We start from the raw sequence: 24,416 nt of genomic DNA, 5'->3' as shown, positions 1-24,416 counted from the left end.
TCCTTTGCAATCTTATCAGCCTTTTCCTACTCACGGTTAATGTTGCATCCTTCCTTTGCAATCTTATCAGCCTTTTCCTACTCACGGTTAATGTTGCATCCTTCCTTTGCAATCTTATCAGCCTTTTCCTACTCACTTGTCCTACTTCTAACGTTGAATTTTTATTTCTTCCAAGACCATTTCTTCTTTGTCTACTTGTCTGCTCGTCTGTCACTCCTTTTCGCTCGGGCTTACTCTTGATTTCTCTTCTTGCATACCATCAAGGGAATCCTCTTCTTCGGAAACAAATCCTGAAAGTTCATTGCTCCTTCAATTCCTTTTTCTTCTTTGTTCTCTTGTCCGCTCGTCTGTCATTCCTCTTCGCTCGGGCTTACTTGGGAATTCTCCTCTTACGTACCATCAAGGGAATCCTCTTCTTCGTAAAACAAATCCTGCAAGTTCATCTCTTCCAGGTCCATTTTTTTTTTTGTCCACATGTCCACTGGTCCGTCGTTCCTCTTCCCTAGGGCTCACTCGGGAATTCTCCGCTTGCGTACTATCTAGGGAATCCTCTTCTTCGGAAAACAAATCTTCTAAGTTCATTGCTCCTATTTCTTTTTCTTCTCTTTCTTATTGTCCAATCGTCTGTCGTTCCTCTTCTACAGAAAACTAATCCTCTAAGTTCTTTGCTCCTTCGATTTCTTTTTCTTTTGTCTTCTTGTCCGCTCGTCTGTCGTTCCTCTTCGCTCGGGCTTACTTTTGAGTTCTCTTCTTGTGTATTATCAAGGGAACCCTCTTCTCGGAAAACAAATCCTGCAAGTTAATTGCTCCTTCAATTTCTTTTGCTTCTTTGTTCTCTTGTCCGCTCATCTGTCGTTCCTCTTTGCTCGGGCTTACTCGGGACTTCTCCTCTTGCGTACTATCAAGGGAATCCTCTTTTTCAGAAAGCAAGTCTTCCAAGTTCATTGCTCCTTCGATTTCTTTTTCTTCTTCGGCAGCCACTTTCTTCTTCTTACTCCTAGTCGTAACACAATTAGGAACCAGAGACAGGTAATCTCTCTCGAGTTCAGTCGTAGGACTATACTTCAAAGGTTACTCCGTTAAGATGGGACAAGGCTAGAACGGCACTCCACCAACCTCATTACCCAGCAGGACGTCTACTCTTTCGACAGCCATGGAATCTTTTACCGCAAAGTCAAAATTACCTGTCACCAACTCGCATGACAGTTTTAAACGGCAAATAGGGGTGAGCTCCTCACCTCCTATTCCCTTAAAAATAATTGAGTCTCCTGTGAGAGACTGTTCCAGCAACGGGTGTACTCCCCGTACCACCACACTGTGGTTACAACCTGTATCGCGCAATTTCCTGACCGGGGTTCACTCACTCTCGTCTATTGCTGCTAACATACCTTCATGAATATATGGTTTAAAGGCATCCACGCTGTTTGGGTTTGTCGTGTAAACAGTTGCTGGTTCATTTTCCTCTCCGTCCTTTCCCGAATGCTTCTTAGTCTTCGCATTTTGTGAACTCTTAATTATCCTTAATCACTTGGGCGACTGCTTTCGGTTGGTTTGACCAACATTCCTTACTGATATGTCCTCTCTTGCCATACTTAAAATAGACAATATCAACCTTCTGCACGTCTTTCACAATACTTGAAGGAGGACGATTTGACGTTTCTTGCTGTGGTACTATCGCATTCTGCTTAGGGACAGTACGAGTGCTACTTCCGTTGTAACTGTTAAACTTGTTCTCGTAGTTATTTCCGAACTGATTTCCACGGTTCGGCGAATACTTGACACTTGGTCAGAACGACGGTTGAAACTTCATGCCCGAGGAAGGATTACGACTGATAATGTTATAATCTTCACTCAACCATTATCAAGTTTCTTCACCTCTCTCTCTCTCTCTCAAGTACGTTTGAATGTGTTCATGAATTCCTCGTAGATACTGCTGTAGTATTATCAGTTCTTCTAACTCAGTCTTTTCCTTTACGTTAGCAGCCTCTGTCCATATCTTAATATATTTACGTACCATATAAGCATAATCCAGGAAAGTAATTTTTTCGTCATTTCTCAAACTTTGGAACCTTTCATTATAATATTCAAGGGTTATCTAATACACTTGCAGCATGCTGCTCTTCACTTCATGATACTCCATCCTCTGGTCCTGAGTTAAGGATAAGTAAGCACTGCGGCCCTTCCCAAAGAGAACACTCTTCAATAACACAAACCATTTATCTTTTGGCCATTTCATCGTCGCTGCAACCGTTTCAAATTAATCGAAAAACTCATCTGGAGACTCTTCTGTGAACCTTGGAATTAACATCTGAACTTCCGACACATTAAACACGGGTTCGTGTCTAGCAGGAGTCGTCTCTGTCTGCGCTGTTGACTGTGCACGGGCGTGCCACAGTTCTAACTCCTGCACATGTCGTGCAATCTCTCGAGCTGCTGCTGCTTTCTTTTTCTTCCATTAACCTTGCATGTCTTGCAATACCTCGAGCTGCTTCTTTTCGTTTTGCTTTCATTTCCTTCGCACGTATTCTTTCTTGTCTCTCATCTTCACATCTTGCTTCCATTTCCCTCGCACGTTGTGCTTGATCTTTCTCTTCCGCCATCATCTTCAACTTGATCCAATTCTCCTCAACTGTAATTCGTTGAATCTCGGCCACAACATCCATATCTGCTTTCATGCCTTAGTTTGAGGGTCAACTGGCCCTTGCTTTGCAAAAAAATTCTTCCTTAGCTTCCTCCAACAGTTCACAAGCTGCCACAATATTCTCCTCCGACAACTTTCCCAAGTATCAACGCTTCTAAGGCTACACACTTAATTTGGGCCTTAATCATCCCACTCGTAGCATGGCCACCACGTGCCATTAAGATAGAGAGCCACTGAGCTTTAGTTGCATTAGCTTCTGATAATTCCAGAACACTTTGGTTATTCAAAAACTCTTGGATATTAAACTGTACCATCTTGTAATTTTACAATGATTAATGCCTCTCCAAAAAAATATCATACTAACAATACTCGAAATTCTATCAAACCTGTACTATTCAAAAAACCTTTAATCAAAACACTTCCCTGTTATCACCAATATTTAAAACAGACTCTCTCCATCCCAAAGGGCTGAACACCAAAATATTTTATATGATATGGCTCTCTGGGCTGGGCACTAAAAAAATGAATTATACTATGGATCGTGACTGGGAACCAAACATTTATTATGTATACTACGGCTGGCAAGTTAATCAACCTCTCAAATTCCAAACTCCCTTGTGTGCTTTTAAATTAAAACTGTTAAGCTTTTAACATTAATGCACAAATTTTGAGACCATTTAATAACTCCCAGACAGCAATATATAAAACACTGAATATCCAAAGGTCTCTTAAGTACACTCAAACTGAACTGGGTAATTACTCTTAAGTATTATTAAAACGTATTTAAACTTACTGTGGTTCGTAATAGGAATCGAGCGGAATCTGATTTGAAATAATAATGATTGGAATAATACACTCTTTACAAAAATGAATATATTCTGTATAAATTACAACACTTTGAAAGAATTTACACAATAACAAAATAATTTACCCGAAAAAAATTAAGTGAACAAAACTTAGATTGAGACAAAAATGTTACAATCTGAAAATTATATAAAAACTTAACTTGAAACTATTATATCTGTATAAACCTTAGTCTAAGAAAAGAAATAATGCAATTAAAATCATACAAAAGCTTGAAATGAATCTGAATAATACAATGTTCAAGTTTGACTCAATGAATAATAGATAACCAGATCACGTTACAAAATCTATCCTTCTTACAGGGCCAATTACCAAGAAACCTTTTACAATGCCAACACTCTCTCTAGTTTAATGAATTCAAAATCACCGTATCTTTTCGACGCACGATTTGCCTTGGGGCACAGAGTCACTTCGGAGAGGATACACTAAAACGTACTGAACACTTTCAGCAATACACTGGGAGTGGGAGAGGGGAAGAGGCTGTCTTCAGGCTGCAGTTCTCCATCTTGATCTGAATCCAACAACACTCAAATCGATTATTTAAGACTTCATAACAAACATACGTGAAATAAAAAGTTAATTCTTAAAAATAACGTAAATTTACATATATTAACTTGAATAAAGAATATAATGAAATTCACGACGAAAGTCTTACATAATTTACATAAAATACTTATATCTTCATGAGAGGAGCTCATTTTATGTGCTGTCTAATTCATCTCTTCAATGCATATATGAAAACCATATAAAATAGGAATAAAATCATTAATAAACTATGGTATTTACTCTACAATAAACCAGCTTTGTAAGAATATATATATATATATATATATATATATATATATATATATATATATATATATATATATATATATATATACACGTAAATCTTCTTCGAGTAAAGCTTTTCTCGCAATGCAGGGTCGCTATTTCTATTTAGCTATTTCCAATTTCTTCTGTATCCAATGTCATCCACTGAGAGATCTTTATTTTCCATATCTGCTGTTATACACTCCATCAACCTTCTCTTTTGTCTCCCCCTCCTCCTCTTACCTGGAACATCCATCTCCAGCCACATTCTCCAAACATACTCCTAGTCTCTCTTCATTACATGCCCAAACTAGTGGAGTCTCTTTTCTTGGATTTTCTTTGACACCTCTGTAACCCTTGTTGTTCCCCTTACCTTGTCATCCCTAACCTTATCTAGTCTCGTGATCTCAGCCATCCGTCTTAGCTTTCTCATCTCTGCAACATCCTTTTTCTTCTCAAAGATCTTTATCATGGACCAGGTCCCTGCACCATTTGTCATGGCAGGTCTCAATACAGTTTTATGTACCTTTCCCTTTAACTTCAAGTTTATCCTTCGATCAGACAACACTCCCGACACTTTTCCATTTATTCCATCCAGCTTGAACTCTACTGTTCACTTCCATTCGGATCTCAGCTGTGTCCTTCACATACGACCCTAGGTACTTGAATTTGTCTGTCCTCTTTACTATTTCACCTAGAAAATGTATATCATCCAATTGATTCTGCAGGGTGCAACACATATACTCTTGTTTTGTTCTACTGATCTTTAGCCCTCTGCTCTCCAATTCCTCTCTCCATCTCTCCACTCCTTTTCTGGTTTCATCACACAGAACTATATCATCTGCAAACAGCATGGTCCATGGTGACTGTTCCCTCACTCTTTCAGTAACTACATCCATTACTATATTAAACAAGTAGGGGCCTAATGACAACCCCTGGTGTAACCCAACCTTACTTCAAACATCTCAGTCAAACCAACACTCGTTCTTATTTGTGTACCTGCTCCTTCAAACATATCTCTGATCAGTCTAACATATTTCTCCGGTGCTCCCCTCTCTCTCAGACATCTCCATATCTCCTGCATCTCCATATCTCCTGCCATGGAACTCTATCATAAGCCTTCCCTGAGTCAATAAATACTATATGCAATTCATTATGGCCTTCTCTGTATTTTTCCATGAACTGCCTTACCGCAAACATTGCATCCGTCTTGCTTCTGCCTGGCATAAATCCAAACTGCTCTTCACCAATCTTGGTCTCTTCCATTATCCTACGCTCTATAATCCTTTCCCAAAGCTTCATAGTATGTGGGAGGAGTTTGATTGCCCTATAATTATTGCAATTTTGTACATCCCCCTTTTCTTTGAATATGGGTATTAAAAAGCTATTCCTCCACATTCTGGGCATTCTTTCTTTCTGGTGTACCTTTTTCATCAGATCCCACAGCATATCCACTCCAAATTCCCCCAAGCATTTCCAGACTTCCACTGGGATCTCATCAGGTCTCATAGCTTTTCCATTTTTTATCTTGCCGAGAGCAACCTTAATTTCCTCTCTATCTAAATCTCTTACCATTCCTAAATTTGGATTTCCATCTGCAATTATAGATCTTGGATTTTCTTCATTTAGCAATCTTTCAAAATACTGCTTCCACCTTCCTTTTACATCACTTGAGCTACACATTGCCACTCCATCCTCATTTTTTATCTTCTTAATGTGGGTAATATCTTTGGTCGCTTTATTTCTTCCTTTAGCAATCTCTTTTGATCCTCCTTTGTGTCATAATCTTCATATACTTTATCCAATGCTTGTTGTTTTGACTGTGCCACCGCCACTTTTTCTTCTTTCTTTACTAATCTACTTCTCTCCATTTTTTGTGCCTGTTTCATTATACCCTTTCTTTGTATTTCTCTTCATCTTGATTTTCTCTTGTACATAATCATTCCACCACCAAGTTTCTGAGTCTCTTGGCCCTTTTCCTGCTGCCATCCCAAAAACTTCTTTTCCAACTCTTTTCAGAATATTGCTGTTCCGTTCCCAACACTCATCCACATCCTCATAATCCCAGGTGCCAAGCGCAACTAAAACCCTCTCAATGAATCTATCCCTATATTCTGGTTCTTTCAGCTTTTACCATCTTATTTTTGGAATCATCTCTTGCCTACCTCTTATTGTTCTCTTCCTATCCCAGTCTAATGTCAAGAGTATATGCTGGGGGGTTACAGCTTCTCCTGGGAATATTTTACAGTTTCTTGTCTCTTTTAAATGGCCTTTCTACCTAATACAAAATCAATTTGGGATTTTTTGTAAGATACTTTGGCTGTTTTTCAAAGAAAGTGTTGATTACTGCCATATCAAAGGCTACAGCAAAGTCCATAGCCCTTTCACCATCTTGATTCTGATCTCCCAAAGCCCATCCTCCATGTATTCTTTCCAGGTACTGGCTATTTTTCCCTACATGACCATTTAGGTCTCCTCTTATCATTAACAGTTCATTTGGTATGTTAATAATTTCCTGATACAGCTGTCTCCAAAAATCTTCTTTTTCCTCTTCTGTACAACCTGTCTGAGGTGCATTCACACTGATAACATTTAGTATTTCTCCATCCCATTCTAGTTTCATACGCATTATTCTATCATTTAGTCTTTTCGCCTCCAATAACACAACTTTTGAGCTTTCCAGTTAGTATGATTCCAACTCCATCCCTTCCTCGTTCTGTGCATTCACTATAAAAAAGTTTATACCCTGCTCCAGTCTCTTTGGCTTTATTTCCCTTCCATCTTGTCTCCTGCACTCACAAAATCTGGACTTTCCTCCTCTCCATCATATCGGCAACTTCTCTTCCAAGTCCTGTCATGGTTCTAACGTTCAAGGTGCCAATTCTAATAGATTTTGGGGCTCGCTTCTTTAACTGCATTCACCCACTTCGCAGTAGCCCTTGCCTATTGCTCGCAGAGTTAGGGCGATGTACCTACGGGGTACATCCTATTGGTCGTTGGTTCATCTTTAACAGCTTCCATTTCATGGGTTTTGGCAGGGATTTCCATAACCCGATGCCCTTCCTGACCTCAACCCTACCTATTTATCTGGGCTTGGGACCGGCATCTAGCAGGGCGGGCTTCCCCCCCAGGATCGTAGGTTTTATATATATATATATATATATATGTGTGTGTGTGTGTCTGCATGTGTGTATATCTATGTGTATATGTATATATATATATATATATATATATATATATATATATATATATATATATATATATATATATATATATATATATATATATATATATATATATATATATATTTATATATATATATATATATATATATATATATATATATATACACACATATGTCTTTTCCTCTGGTGTTAATGTTTACACCTGTCACTTCACATTTGGTTTCTAATTTAATTTCTGTGGTGTTTAAGTTATTTTTTACATAGAGCATTACACCTCCACCTGTTTTGGTAAGGCAATCCTTCTTGAAAAGGTTGAAACCTGTGATTTCGTATTCTGCGATAAAATCCTTTTTTTTTCTCAAATCCAGATATCGGTAATGCTTATGAAATGTAGTTCCTCACTAGCTATCATTGCCCTGAAGTTTTCCATTTGGTTTCTAATTGACAGCATCGAAAAGTGCCATTCTGAGGAAATTTTCTACCCTATTTTTCTTCCTTTGTGGCTTTGCTAGTGTGTCTGATTTACTAGGGTTTTAGTTTTACTTCTATCTGCATTATCCAAGTTTTCTGCCAAATTTCCTCTAATTTTTGTTGGAGGATTTTCTTACGGTTTAGTTTGTTCTTGGTCTACTATATCTAAGTAGTAGTACAGGCTGAGATTAAGTTGGTTTCCGTATACTCTCTTGCCTTATTCACTAAAGTGTATTCCATCTCTTCTGAATAATTTTCTCGTACCATAGAAAATATCGAAAGATCTATAAATTTCACATTCTTTTTCTGGCATGTAGACTGAAGACTTTCATTTATCCCTATGGTCTTACTGAGGGTAAAGTGGCTGACATTGAGTCTTGGGAGTACCTAAAACTATAGTATTGCTAGTCTTGTCTCTAGCTGTTTCAACAGTTTTCTTCTAGCTGTTTAACCAAAGTTTCTGTTCGGCCAACAGTATCCTTTCTTATGATTAAGTCACTTCCAGTTGCCTGTACAATAATAGTGGGTATCTTGTTCTCCTTTATAATTTTACTGACCACTTCTACCGTCTGTGCATTGGCACCTTGATAGGACCTGACCTTTCACCTCTTTTTAAGGCCAAAGAGTTCCCCTTGATCTTTTACCATAGTCTCCGATTAACAATGTCTCTTCCTCTTTCTCTGCTAGGGGATAGAATCTGTTTTTGGTTTTGGTTACATTTCTACGCTGTTGTTTAATCTTCTTGACCTTAGCTACCCTTCCACTAATATGTTTCATGAACTCCCTGTTTTTGTTGGTTATTTCCTCTCTAGGTTCTTTCCTTGATTTTACCTTATTTTGTATTTCTTGGATACTAATCTCATTTTCTGCATCATCTGTGGCTCCCTTGTTCCTTATTTCTAGCTGTTGGAACTTTGAAATTATCTCTTTCAATTATTTTTTTTTAGTTCTTGGTTTTGATTTTTCATTTTCTCTATTTCTTGTTCTTGCTGACAGAACAGGCATGCCTTATTGCCTTATTGCCTTATTTTTTGTTTGGGTTCCCCCAGGTCCCTCAGTGTGAGGCACCTCGTATATCCACCAGAGAGTTGCTAATACATCTTCCGGTGTATTTTGCATCTTCCAGTCTTGGATGGTCTGGGATGCATTTTAGGTATTTATCGAGCTGCTTTTTAAACGCATCTACGCTCACTCCTGATATGTTTCTTAGATGAGCTGGCAGCACATTAAATAGTCGCTGCATTATCGATGCTGGTGCGTAGTGGATTAATGTCCTGTGTGCCTTTCTCAGTTTACCTGGAATGCTTTTTGGTACTATTAATCTACCTCGGCTTGCTCTTTCTGATACTTTAAGCTCCATGATGTTTTCAGCAATTCCTTCTATTTGCTTCCATGCTTGTATTATCATGTAGCGTTCTCTTCTCCTTTCTAGACTGTATAGTTTTAAAAATTGCAGTCTTTCCCAGTAATCAAGGTCCTTAACTTCTTCTATTCTAGCAGTATAGGACCTTTGTACACTCTCTATTTGCGCAATATCCTTTTGGTAGTGTGGGTACCATATCACATTGCAGTACTCGAGTGTACTACGCACATAAGTTTTGTAAAGCATAATCATGTGTTGAGCTTTTCTTGTTTTAAAGTGTCTGAATAACATTCCCATTTTTGCTTTACATTTAGCCAACAGTGTTGCTATTTGGTCGTTGCATAACATATTCCTATTTAAAATTACACCAAGGTCTTTAATTGCTTCCTTGTTTGTGATTGTCTCATTATTAGGTCCCTTTTATGCATACACCATTCCTTCTCTGTTTCCATAATTTATTGATTCGAATTTATCGGAGTTAAATACCATCCTATTTATCTCCGCCCATTCATATATTTGGTTTAGATCTCTTTGTAGTGAGTTCCTATCTTCATCACAAGTAATTTCTCTACTTATTCTTGTGTCATCGGCGAAACTTCTCACTACGGAGTTTTCAACATCACAGTCTATGTCTGAGATCATAATAACAAATAGCAGTGCAGCTAATACCGTACCTTGGGGCACACCAGATATTACCTGGGCTTCATCTGATTTCTCATCATTTGCAACCACTATCTGTTTTCTGTTTTGCAGGAATTCTTTTACCCATTTTCCTATCTTTCCCACAATATTATGCTTTCTCATTTTTTTCTCCAATATGTTATGGTCTACCTTGTCAAAGGCTTTTGCAAAATCTAGATAGATCACATCTGTGTCTTTTTCATTTATCATATTATTGTATATGTTTTCATAGTGAGCTATCAGTTGGGTCTGTGTACTTTTTCCAGGTACGAAACTGTGTTGACCCATATTAAACAAATTATTTTTGACCAAATGGTTCATTATTTTCTTTTTTATTACCCTCTCATACACTTTCATAATATGTGATGTTAGACTAACAGGTCTATAATTGCTTGCCTCTAGTCTTGATCCACTTTTGAAGATAGGGGTTATATAAGCTAATTTATGTTTAACATATATCTCGCTCATATCTATACTCTGTCTTAGCAGTATTGCAAGTGGCTTCGCGATAGTGTTTGCAGTTTTTTTTAACAAAATCGCTGGAACTCCATCTGGTCCGGCTGCCGATCCATTTTTAATTTCGTTTATAGCCGTGACAATATCTGCTTCATTAATATCTATATCCGTTAGATATTCAACATTTTCTTCTCTCATTTCTGTTTCATTATTCTCATTCGCAATTCTTGGCGTGAACTCACTCTTATATTTTTCTGCTAATATGTTGCATATTTCCTTTTTTTCATTCGTTAGCCGTCCTTCAATTCTTAGAGGGCCTATTTCTATTCTCCTTTTATTCATCTTTTTTGCATAGGAGTAAAGTACTTTGGGGTTTCTTTTTATATTTTGAAGTGTCCTTTCTTCTAAGTCCCTTTTTTCATTTTCTTTCGACTGCATAATCTTTTGTTCTGCATTTTCTATCTTACATTTTATTTCCCTCATTTTCCACACATTTTTTTCTTTTGCAAGATTTTTCTTCCACTTTTTAATTTTCTGAAATAAGATCCTTCTGTCTCTTGGTATGCACGTCTTTTGTTTATTGTTTTTTTTCGGTACATATTTTTCAACAATTTTCTCCAGTATTTTGTACAGTATATCCGTATTTACCTGTATATTATCACTTATAAATACATTTTTCCATTCTTTATTCAGTTCTTCATTTATTTCTGACCATTTTATATTCTTACTGTAAAAGTTATATTTTCCATATCCTTCCCAAAGTTTTGTGCTTTTATTAATTCTGTGATCACTTGCTTTGGAATGAACTATCAATTCTATGACATTGTGGTCTGAAATTCCCGTGTTATACACTATTATTTCTTTAACATAATTCACCTCATTCACAAATACTAGATCTAGGACATTTTCCTTTCTTGTTGGAATGTGGTTTATTTGTTGCATATTATGTTCTAACAGCATATCTTGAAGCTTTTCAAATTGCCTCTTATCTTCTGCGCTACTATTACTCTCTTTTTTATATGTATACATACAACCACTTTCTTCTATCCGTTCTTTCCAATCCACGAAAGGAAAGTTAAAATCTCCTGATAGGAGTATATTCCAGTCTTTATGGTTTCTACATATATCATCTATTTTTTCTATTATTATGTCAAACTCCTTAGTATTTGGGGGCCTGTAAACTACAATATTCACTAGTTTTTCAAATTCAAATTCTACCGCAATCAATTCACATTCTGTGTTGCTGTATTTTTCACAGACTTTTCCTTGATTTATGTCTCTTCCATATATTGCGGTTCCCCCTTGATTCCTATTTTTTCTGTCTGATCTATAAGTTTGGAAACCCTTTATCTGGTCATCACTGCCAGTCTCTTGGGAATACCATGTTTCACTTATATTTAATATATCTATTTTTTCAATTTGGGTTAGTTCTTCTAGGAACTCTATTTTCCTTTTAGAGTTACTCGTGACTAAACCCTGTGCATTCATCACTATTATGGTTTGTGTCTCATTTCCATTATTTAATATTGGTAATAATATGGATTCTCCCATGCTTCCTTCCTGTTCTGATATGATGTTCTTTTCTTCATTTCTCGGAATTCTGCCATTAAAAAATCCAACTTTTCCATAATACTTGTTCTTTCGCCTTCATACTTATTTTTGTGTGTAAACCTGCAATTATCTCCATATCTGCACCAACCCCTGGCATTATATATGCATTCTTGGTAGTTGGGCTCTATTTGTGGAGCTTTAGGTTGAAAGGCCTTTTTTGGTGCATAGTGCGGTATATACGCTGTCTGCTTTTTTGTTTCTTTTTTTGTTTCATTTTTGTTTTTCTTTTCAGTTTGCTGAGTTTTCTTACTCTCATTCATAGTTGCAGGATGCATATATCGACATTTTTTGTTGAAACTGCATCCTTTTCCTTCTTTTAGGGTTTTGCATATTTTTGGATGGAGATCTCTGCATTCGTCTCCATATCCGTCTAAATACGCACATTTACCATATATTTCATAATTATGGCATATCTTTGGATGCTTGTAGTAGCATCTTTCGCCAAATTTGCAATTCCCTCTTTTCAGCCTATTACAGACTATATCTTTCTTTTCTTTTTTTTCTTGTTCTTGCTCTTCCCTAAAAGTATGTAGGTCCGGGTAGAGTCTCTTGGGTCTATTATTTGTTTCCATCTGATAATTTATTTCTTCATAAGTATGTTGTTGGATGGCATCATAAGTTATATCAATGATTTCCTCTGCATCCTTACACATGTCTTGTTCATTTTTCTCTTCTTCTTCTTCTTCTTCTTCTTCTTCTTCTTCTTCTTCTTCTTCTTCTTCTTCTTCTTCTTCTTCTTCTTCTTCAACTAATTGCAGCTTTAGTCTCGACTTAATTATATTTTCTATCCAGACTAAGCATGTTGAGCAGAATACCTTTGTGTCTCTATTTTTTATTTTTTGCTGTATTTCAGCACATGTGGGGTGTGTTGGAACATTACAGGCATTACATTTTCTAATCAGTTGTTGAGGATTATTAATGGAATACCATATCTTACATGTATTACACCATTTTGGCATTCTTTTTCCCAATGCATCAATCAGCATATTTACCATATTGGACTTGTTATTGTTCTTTAATGGAATGTGTTGATTGATGTAGACTTTCTTTATAAGTCTCTTTAACACTTGGATTTTCTTTGGAATTTCTTCAATTATTTTACTGATGTTTTCCGCAGATTTGTTCCAGTCTATTGGATCATATTGTTTCAATATGTCTGCGAATATTTTTCCGTCACACTGGTTGGAGTTGTTAGTGACATCTGTCGTCAATCGGTCGAGCTCCTGTTTCGCCAACTCATGAAATTTGCCTTTGCTGACTCCAGCGATATCTCTCCACGAGTTGCCTGTGTTATACAATGCCATCTTGGTCAGATTTTTATTAATTCACAAGATAACTATCCTATGCCGACAATTTATCTCACTTTTCAGCCCTCAAACTAATCACCGACTATTCACGAAAACTTGTAGCTATATTTCACTCGATAGCCTTTTTGTTATCCGCGTTAAATCAGGATATTTTTAGGGACGCACAAGTGTTCACTTCACCGGCATACAAATACAACTATTACGGGGCAAAATAGCACCTTCTTTGAAGCCTATGCACCATTTGTTTATTTAGCATTTTGCACATTTTCTCGCCAGGATTGGCCAGGACCCAAACAAGGCACAAAACCTATGTCAACCTCATGAGCAGTTGAGCCTATCTTGCTAAGGGTCGATGACAGGGAGTAGTCAGCTATTACACGTTAGGAATGGGCTTTGCGGGGCACTAATAGTACTATTCCATTCTTGCGTACCCTGTCACCCTGGGATTCCTCTATCCTAGTCTCTCGAACCTCTGACCGAGTTCCTAGCTTTGTTTTTAGAGGTTCCAGAGCCTCTGCTCTGATGCGTGAGGTAGCTGTCAGCTGTCTATATGTGTATAGGCTAGTTGTAAATAGCTATCATATGTAAATATATATTTTTCAGGTTTTTTCTGTATTAACTTTATCTCTTTCATTTAAGCCAGGAGAGATTGAAAGTTGAGCTTTTGGATAGAAGGGTTGAGAGAGAGAAAAACAGAAATATGAAAATGTCGAAAAGTTAATAGTGGTGGATGTCCTAGTGTGGATGTTCAGAGCTGTTCTTAGCCTTAAGGTTAAATCTACTGAGTTAGAAAGAAAACCTCCCTGCCGCCATGGCATCGCGCAAGCTCTATCACTTCAACACAGAGAGAGAGAGAGAGAGAGAGAGAGAGAGAGAGAGAGAGAGAGAGAGAGAGAGAGAGAGAGAGAGAGAGAGAGATAGTGGTGTGTGTGTGTGTACTCTGAATAGAAAGAAACTTTTTTTCTGTAATAGTATATAGTGAAAATTCCAGAAACACATGATGATAGGCATATTACAATGTTTGTGAAGATGCGAATGGTGTAAATGATTGTGGATCTGTATGTGTGGTACAGTAATTTCATGTTTGAATGTCAATTAGTTTGTCTAAAATATGTGTAATGGAAAGATTTGATTTCATTCCTCTGTATGAAGCAAGATACATGTGCCTTTATTTCAATTACTGTAATTTTAATTTCCTTCATTGTGGTTTTGTATTTTAGGATGCAAAATTATGGAATAAACTAGGAGCAACTTTAGCAAATAGTGAGAGATCAGAAGCAGCCATTGATGCATACAGAAATGCCTTAGAAGTTTCTCCTGGTTTTATAAGATGTCGATATAATCTTGGAATATCTTGCATCAACCTCGGAGCACATAGGTGAGACATATTTTCCTAATTACAAGGTACAGTTTGACTATGTTTTCTATTGATATTTGTAGTTGTTGTAAAGTATCTGCTTAATTAGAATGCTGTAAAGTTTTGATTGGTGGATTTTGAAAAGTCAGATCATATCCTATTGATTTTATTATATTTTTAGATAACTAAAGAAAACTAAAGGTTGTTTATTTACTAACCCTAGGAATAATTATTTATGTACAACAGAATACATTTCCTACCATTATCAGCCTAAGAATAACCTCAAAGCCATAAAGGTATAACTGTATTTTTAGCCTAGAATATTCCAAGCCCTTACACATCCTGTATTATGTGTAAATAACAGAAATTATTCCCATACTAATGATTTGCAAATAAGAGTAAAAAACTTCTTCAATTTTCTGGTGGTTTTTTATAACTTATAAAAGGAAGTAATATTTATCAAATATTTTCAACATATAACTTTGGAGGTATGATAGAACATTAACCAAGTTGAGGACAAAACTACTCTTGATTGAGATGGAATTGTAAAGGTTTATGGTAAGGCATCTTATTGCGACAAATATTTCCTAAAGATGTCATGGTCCACTAAAATCTCTCCATACCTGAACAGCTAGACTGTTGCGTTTGAAATGTTAGTAAAATAAGGTAAGATTAAATCTCCTTTTTGATGGAAAAATCAGAAAAAGGAGTTCTATTACCATCCTTAAAAAACATCTTTTAACAAAGATTACCAAAACAATTCTTATCTCAAGGGGTTCACTACTGTGCTGTAATTTTTCAGTGCCTACTTTCCTCTTGGTAAATATAGAAGAGATACTTGATCTATGGTAAACAGCTCTTCTAGCAGGAGACACTATAATCAAACCATTGTTCTCTAGTCTTGGGTTGTGCCATATCCTCTACCATGGTCTTTCATTGCTAGAACACTTAAAATCAATCAATCAACCATGGTCTTCCACTGTCTTGGGGTAAAGTTCTCTTGCTTAAGGGTGTACTCGAGCACACTATTCTATCTTATTTCTCTTTCTCTGTTTTTTTTTTAGTTATTATAGTTTATATATGAATGATCTATGTTAATGTTGTTACTCGTCTAAAAACACTTTATTTCAATTGTTCATTACTTCTCTCGTAGTTTATTTATTTCCTTGTTTTTTTTACCCTACTATGTTATTCTCCCTGTTGGAGCCGTTGGGCATATAGAATCCTGCTTTTCCAACTAGGGCTGTAGCTTAGCTAGTAGTAATGGTAATAGTAAACAGTCAAAGAAGATATTTTATAAATCTGAGCAACACAACTTTTTGAATCTGCATCTTTATCAACATATCATTATCATTACTTGCTAAGCTACGACCCTAGTTAGAAAAGCAGGATGCTATGAGGCCAGGGTCTCCAACAGGGAAAATAGCCCAGTGAGGAAAGGAAATAAGGAAAAATAAAATATTCTAAGAAGAGTAACAACATTAAAATAAATATCTTGTGTATTAACTGTAAAAACTCTAACAAAACAAGAGGAAGAGAATTAAGATAGAATAGTGTGCCCGAGTGTACCCTCAAGCAAGAGAACTCTAACCCAAGACAGTGGAAGACCTTGGTACAGAGGCTATGGCACTACCCAAGACTAGAGAACAATGGTTTGATTTTGAAGTGTCTTTCTCCTAGAAAAGCTGCTTACTATAGCTAAAGAGTCTCTTCTACTCTTACCAAGAGGAAAGTAGCCACTGAACAATCACAGTGCAGTAACCCCTTGGGTGAAGAGAATTGTTTGGTAATCTCAGTGTCGTCAGGTGTATGAGGATAGAGGAGAATATGTAAAGATTAGGCCAGATTATTCTGTGTGTGTGTGTGTGTGTGTAAGCAAATGGAGAATGAACTGTAACTAGGCAGAAGGATCCAATGTAAAACTGTCTTGCCACTCATAAGACCCATAAATCTCTAGCGGTAGTATCTCATCGGGTGGCTGGTGCCCTGGCCAACCTACTACCTACCAATTAATAAATAACCAATTTTCAGTATAAAAAACAGTGAGTCATAGGATACGTAACCTATGTAGAGGGGTCCATAATCCTGTTGAACACTTAAGGGATTGCTACTTTTATAGTTATACCGTCAAATTACTGACAGAGCAAAGGCATTTTCAAATTCAGATGGGCAGGAATGGGGAAAAGAGGCATCAGCTAGTAAATGGAATCATTCAATCCAATCCTTTTGACCCCCAGAAGTATTGAGGGTATTATTGGTAAAATTGTGAGAATAACAAACTTTTAAACCAACATAATCAGCACTGGATTTTAACATCCCAATGATTTAAGAACAAATTGTTGCAAAGATCTTGAGATTTTCTATACAGTACTGTATCTTCTATCAAAAATGTTACCCAAATATTTACAATTATTAGATTTAAAGAATAGATCCTTTGCTGTATTTTCCAGTTAACTAGTATTGGTTCATTGAACTAGTAAAATCTTGAAGATAGAAAAATTTGGGAAATTTCTTTTGAGTGTAGCCAGTACACACAGATCAGAATGAAGCATCTTTCGTTGCCCCTACCTGATAAAACGAGAAAACTTTGCTTTGATTTTATTCATGGTGTAAGACTGATCTTCAATAATGGATCCTTACCTATGAGTCTAGATTTTACACTGTTCTCTTACCAAAGCGAACTGTCATGTTTTCACTGTTTACATTTCTAACTTCACCTGTCCTTCAAATATGAAAAGAAATACAAAGATTAGAAACTGTATCAACACTGATTCTTTTCTTCCATTATTCTATGAACATTATCTGACTGCAAAATATGTACAAAGACTATTGTGTAATGTGCCAGTTAGGTAATAACTGAGAGGTGAGGTGAGGTGAATCAACAGATAGCGTGTTTTATAACTACAGTTTCAGTGGAAGGAGGTCACAAAAACTCAAACAGATCAATTCAAGAATAGACAGGTTTATACCATTTCTGTTAACAAAGAGGTTTAGAGTGAGATATACAATAAAAAAGAAAATACTGTCATAGCGTATGTGTGTGAAACGTGCGGTACAGGCCCCCCCTTAAAATTGACATACATTGAAATAGGGCACCCTGCTCTTAAGTGATGTAACATAGGTAGATCATCTGGCAGGAGATATGCAGGTTTTAGGCGGTCAATGGAGACCCAGTCTTCTTTGCCACAAATGTTGATGTAGAAACCCTTCAGCGTACAACAGATCATAAGGAAAGGCCCCTTGTAAGATGGCGTTAGCGACGGCTTGCAGGAAAACGTGTGTTGCCAAATCCAGATCTGTTGGTATATGTTGCTTAGCTGGAGGTTTGTAAGTCTGGCAGCATGGAGTAAATTTTCCCACAGCGATATGAGGAGGATGTTGCTGTTGGAAAAAATTCAGCAGGGATGACCAACTGGTCGCCATATACAATTTCAGCCTTCAAGATATCCAGGGCATCTATAAGAGTCGTCCTTAGTCCCAGGAGGACCCAGGGAAACTGGATAAACCAGTTGGAGTCCTTGCAGCAGTACATTAAAGCTGCTTTGAGGGTGCAGTGAAAACGTTCAACATTCCGTTGGCAGCATGTTTGTATGTGGTTGGTTGTCTGATGTATTGCGACTCCCAGGAGATTCACTAATTATGTCAACAATTGAGAGGTGAAAGTGGTACGCCTGTCAGAAATAATATGCTCAGGGATACCAAATCTCGCTATCCATTCTAAGAGTAAGGCAGATGTACACGAGGCAGACGTTGCAGTCTTTATGGGAATGGCTTAAGGCCAATGAGTGGAGCAGTCGATGATGGCAAATAGGTAAGGATGTCCTTATGATGTGGGTAGAGGACCTACAACATTAACGTGAATGTGGGCAAAGTGCCGCTGGGGTTAAGGAAAGGTTCCCACTACTGAATATGTGTGTTGATGTACTTTTGGGGTATGACATGAAGTACAGGTGTGGACCCAATCCTTAGCATCCTTAGTGATGCCTTGCCAAATGAACTTTGTCTTCAGTAGCTGTGCAGTACAAAGGCAAGAGGGATATGAAAGGCCATGAATGAAATCAAACACCTGTCGTTGCATGGGAGCAGGTATCCATGGTCTAGGTCTACCTGTACTGATGTCACAGAGGAGGGTGGCATTGGAGTTGTCGACAGGGACATTCTCCCAACGAAGGGATGTGCAGGATGTTCTACATGGTTGTTACACATGGTTGTTACTCTCGATCTTTTCGTTGGCCTTCTACCAAGGCATTGTAATCCAATCCCAAGTGAAGAACGACCAATGTGTTTCTTGACAGTGCATCGGCAATGCGATTCATTTTCCAGGGATGTGATGAAGGGTACAATCATCTTCAGCCACAGTGGAGAGATGTCGGCGTAGATGGACGAACCACGCGTCGGACTGTCGAGTGAAGGTGTGCACCAGAGGCATGTGGTTCATGCGAATAACGAAGGGCGTACCTTCTAATATCTGGCAAAAGTGACGGACAGCCAAGTGCATAACTAGCAATTCGTGGTCAAAGGTAGAGTATCCGGATTCCTCCTTGAACAGTTTTCCACTGAAGTCCAGTGGGCGGGGTGAGCCGTTGACCACCTGCTCAGGTACTGCCCCAATAACAACGTCACTGGTATCAGAGAAGAAGAGAGGTGCATGAGGCATGGGAAAAGTGAAAAAGTGAAAGCAGCAGCGGTTGATTGGGCATTGTTTGCGTTGCAGAAGGCTGTTTCTTGAAAGGGACCCCACTTCAGGTCTTTTGGCATGCCCTTGAGGGAGGCATAGAGGTGGGCAAGAGGGGCAGTGATGGCTGTCAGGAAACGGTGATAATAGTTGATCATACCCAAGAATACTTGCAGTGCTTTGACAGTCAAGAGCGTGGCGAGTTTCTGAACAGCTGCAACCTACTCAGGGAGGAGGTGAACTCCTTCAGGAGTTATGCGGTGCCCTAAGAATGATACAGTACTTCGTTGGCGCCAAAAGTACATTTGTCATATCGGACTACAAGGCCGTTCTGTCGTAGGCAGTCGAGCATTATGCGTAGATGACAGAGGTGTTCCTCTTTGGAGGAAGAGAACACAAATATGTCGTCCACGTAACATACACAGAAAGGGAGGTCCCTTAAGATGCTGTCCATGATATGTTGAAACGTGGCCCCAGCATTACAAAGGCCAAAACAGCAGTAATTGAAGGTCTATGTACTGAAGGGGGGTAGGGATGGTGGTCTAGGGGATGTCTACTTGGTTCATGAGTACCTGACAGTACCCCTTAGGGAGGTCGAGCATGAAGAAAATCTTCGCTTTGTGCAAGTCTGAGGTCATGTTGGCAATATTTGGGGAAGGGTAGTGATCCAGTTCTTTCTACATGTTCAGGCTCCTTTAATCCCCACACATATTCAGAGAGCCTTCTTTCTTCAGGACGATGTGTAAAGGTGATGACCATGGGCTTGAGACCTTTTGGCGAAGGATCATTTCTTCTATTTCGGCAAACGTTTGTTTATTGGCTGTCAAACGATTTTGTACCAGACGCCTGAATCTAGCAAAAACTGATGGCCCCATTTTCTTGATATGGTGATAATCACCGTTTTTGGTGGAACTGTGAACTGTGGGTGTTTAACGAAGCTCTGGATGGAAAACATCTGGATACGACGTGAGGAGGTAGGCATAGGCATCCGTGGGTGCTCTGATGGGGAGAGCGAGGTCGGGGGCCAGGGCTGGCTGGAGAGGTGTCTTGAGTACAAATCCATGTTGACTAACCGTCAGTGAGCTACATCAACCAGGAGGTGGAAATGTGAGGAAATCCGCACCGATGGTTGGCAATGTGACGTCAGCAATGAGAAACTTCTAAATGTATTTGACGCTTCCAGATGATAATGTGAGGGTTTCATTACTGTGGGTGGGTATCGCAGTTCCGTTGGCAGCTACCAGGCGGATGTTGGCAGACTTAGACTATGTCGTGTTGTGGAGAGTGGCCTTGGCAAAAAATAATGGCATTCACCCATATCTACTAAAAATTGCACGCCCATTCCTGCATCATGTAAAAAGAAAAGGTTAGTGACGGGAGGCCACCGCCGCAAACGATGGCTTACACGTTTTTTGGCCACTGAAAACCATTCGCACAGTTCTTTGCAGCAGCCTGGAGTGGTAGTAGCATAACTGAAGCCAATGGACGTCAGTAAGAAGCTGGAGAGGTCGTTAGTTGGGGCGTAAGCTAAGGGTGGTATAGCCTATGTGGGTGGTGGTCCAGCACTCTCAAGAGGTGGGCATCTATGTCCTACCATTTTCACGTTGGCTTCAGGCAATGTTGAATAGTTGTCCACCTTGTCAGGGGAGGAGACGTTGATGGAGGTCTTGAAGGTGGTGAAGTGGCTGTCCGTAAAGGCGTCGACTTTGGTCATCAGGTCGTTTATGGGCAAAATATCGCCATTGAGGATGACAGCACGGACAATCAAAGATTTCCGGGAAGTGTCCTCGTGGATCGCTGCGAGAGCATAATCAGCTTTGGCACTTGACCGAGTCACGCCTTTGATGCGAAACTGGACTTAAGCACACTGGAACCAGGTGAACGCTTCTCTGCTTATGAATGGCAGTAGTTTCATTGAGGCGACATGTGCTGGAGAGGCAGGTTCGGTGAGCGGCATCCTCAAACTTTAGGGCACAGCAGTAAGGGGGCAGGCTGGTGGGAGTACTGTACTGGCAACATAAGAGAAGTGATAAAAATCGTAGATAGATCATTATTACTTGCTAAACTACAACCTATATGGAAAAGCAGGATGCTATAAGCCCGAAGGCTCTGACAGGAAAAATAACCCAGTGAGGAAATAAGGAAATAAAACGGATTTTGAAGCGAAGCGAAAAATCTATTTTTGGGTGAGATAGCCAAGTCGTCCTGATTGAAGCTACCAATTAAAAGTTAAAGTTGAGGGTATTAGGTCTCCCCAGAGACGATCTACATCATCTCCTCGGGTGACCATAAGCCAGCAGGGACTATCACTAGCCCCCTTTAACCTCCCCCGAGGCGCCACCCTGGGGAGTAACCCCGGTAGAAGGTCTCACCTATTCGCGCCCTAGCGGGGACGCGAACTCAGGACCTCTGAAACAGAAGCCCGCGATGCTACCAACCTAGCTATCCGAGTGTAATAGGAACCTTCCATCAGGTTTACAATTCCCCTTCCCTGGTTACGCGTGCCTGACAGAGGATGCGCTAATAAGGGTAGATAAGGTTCCCAAGGAAACCGTTATCTTCCCAAAAGAGCAAGCTCAGTCCGCCTGGGTCCGTACTCTGAATGAGTGGGAATGTGTCAATACAAAATTAACCCCTCATAAAGGTACGTATACTATGTTCGTGGTGGAAGGGCAAACCCCAACTCTATGCACCACAAAGGTAGTAGACCTTACCTTACGAGCCGCTATGGAGGACAAGCAAATTCCGCAACTAAAAGAATGGACCTAACTTCCCTCTTGTTCCCGGGAGACCAAAAAGGCTGGATTGACGCCCCAGCTACTTTCACGGCATGGATATTGAACCCAGACTTGGCCGCCACACAGTTCAGTGAACGACTCCCCAGATTTCCGGACTCGCTGATTAAGATAGAGTACGAAGCAAGAATCAGGCTGAGTAGATCTATCAACTCGGCCACGATGGCGTAGATGACTTCGCTAGTCTACGCCAAGGAGCCACTTTTTAAAATCCTGACAAAGTCCTTGCTTCACACACTACAGTGTGATGCTTATGACTTTGCAGTGGCCCGACGTAATTGCCGGAAGCACGTCTTAGCTGAGGCCTCCATTAGGCATGAGCCTAACAGACTAATTAAGGCCTCGATCTGGGGAGCGGACCTATTCCCGGAGGATGTGGTAAATAGCGTCCTCGGAGAAGCAGCCAGGGTCAACCAAAGCCTCAGAGTCCGGCGGGGTCTAATTCCTAAAAGAAAATTTGAGCCCACCGGAACACAATCAAGAGGCAGGAAAAGACCAAGGAAGTTTCAATCCTTCCAAGGTCCACAAGCTCAAACTGTGGTACAGGTATTGCCTGTATCCCAGGTGAGCCACCCTTCCACCTCAAAACCTCAGCAACAACAAAAATATGTGTGGGTAAGCCAGCCACCTCAACAACAACTAGCCACTACTCCGTTTACTACGTCTCCGGCGTATAACCCTTCCTTTGAATCACAAGGAGTGTTTCATGGGTATAATAGGCATGCGAGAGGTAGTAGAGCTAGGGGAACCTTTTGCCATAAAGGCAGCGGAAGAGCATCCGGGAGGAGCAGAGGATTCCGAGGGAGCCGTGGAAGCAGACCTTTTGCAAACCAACGAGACTCCTCAGGTAGGAGGGAGGCTATACCTCTTCCGGAACCGTTGGACTTTCAGCAAATGGGCACACAGCATAATAACAAAGGGCCTGGGGTGGAGTTGGATACAAGGGCCCCCTCCACCGACCAGTTTTTATCAGATTCCAACGGCAGATCTAACACTTCACCAAAGATCTTCTGAAGAATGCAATAAAAGATGTAAAACGCTTAAAATTTCAAGGTCGCTTGTTCAGCGTGCCAAAGAAAAACTCAGGCAAATGAAGAGTCATCTTAGATATGTCCCATTTGAATACATGCATTCAATGCGACAAGTTCCATATGCTGACCATCTCGTAGGTACGAACCTTACTTCCCCGTGGGGCCGTCACCACCTCTATAGATCTTACAGACGCTTATTATCATGTTCCGATAGCAAGGTTTTTGTGTCCTTTCCTAGGATTCAAGCTGGGCAAACTGGCATATACCTTCAAAGTGATGCCGTTCGGACTCAATATAACGCCCAGGATATTCACGAAGTTGGCGGAGACAGTAGTCCAAGAGCTGAAAACTCAAGGAATGCAGTTAACTACCTACCTAGACGATTGGCTGATTTGGGCCAACAGCGTCAAGGAATGCCACAAGGCGACGGACAAAGTAATAAAATTCCTGGAACACTTAGGGGATCCAAATAAATTTCAAAAAGCCCCCTCTTACTCCGGCAACATGCTTCCAGTGGTTAGGTCTACAATGTAACCTGACCACACGCAAGCTGTCAATTCCACCAAAGAAGAGGAAAGAGATAGCAAGAAACACGAAAAGCTTTTTCAAGGACAAACTAACATCCCGGAGAAAACAAGAAAGAATCTTAGGCTCACTCCAGTTTGCCTCAGAGACACATTACTGAAAGCCAAACTGAAAGACATCAGTCGAGTTTGGCGATCCAAAGCAAACAGGAAAAACCAAAGCAAACAGGAAAAATCAAGACAAAATTTCTCGGATTCCATCAATACTAAGGAAAAGACTTCAGCCATGGACAAAAGTAAAAAACCTGGCAAAATTAGTACCTCTACAATTCCCACCACCGTCATTAGTAATCCATGCGGATGCCTCCCTAAGCGGTTGGGGAGGCTACTCCCAATACGAAAAGGTCCAAGGTTTGTGGTCAGTGACATTCCATCAACTACACATCAATATCCTAGAGGCCATGGCAGTGCTCTTGACTCTAAAAACTCTCCCCATCAAAGAAACAACATATCAGACTAATACTGGACAACGCGGTGATAGTCCACTGCATAAACACGGGAGGTTCCAAATCAAGTCACATAAATCATGTGATGATAGCAATCTTCTCAATGGCAACAATGAACCATTGGCACCTGTCAGCTGTT

At 39.5% G+C, this 24,416-nt stretch overlaps 1 protein-coding gene across 6 annotated transcripts in view; it reads left to right on the top strand.

The window, feature by feature from the left end:
- Positions 1-24,416, top strand: part of LOC137653138 (peroxisomal targeting signal 1 receptor-like) — a 472,440-nt gene that overhangs the window by 371,773 nt on the left and 76,251 nt on the right. For all 6 annotated transcript variants that reach the window (XR_011046415.1, XM_068386531.1, XM_068386528.1 and 3 more), the window contains exon 13: positions 14,610-14,767. Coding sequence is in view for 5 of the 6 variants with exons in the window: in XM_068386531.1 (XP_068242632.1) it covers positions 14,610-14,767 (158 nt within the window). In the remaining variant the exon portion in view is untranslated. The remainder of the gene's footprint in view (positions 1-14,609; positions 14,768-24,416) is intronic.

This window comes from Palaemon carinicauda, chromosome 1, assembly GCF_036898095.1.
Source record: "Palaemon carinicauda isolate YSFRI2023 chromosome 1, ASM3689809v2, whole genome shotgun sequence".
NCBI classification, from domain to species: Eukaryota; Metazoa; Arthropoda; class Malacostraca; order Decapoda; family Palaemonidae; genus Palaemon; species Palaemon carinicauda.
This window is presented reverse-complemented; position numbering and strand designations above follow the sequence as displayed.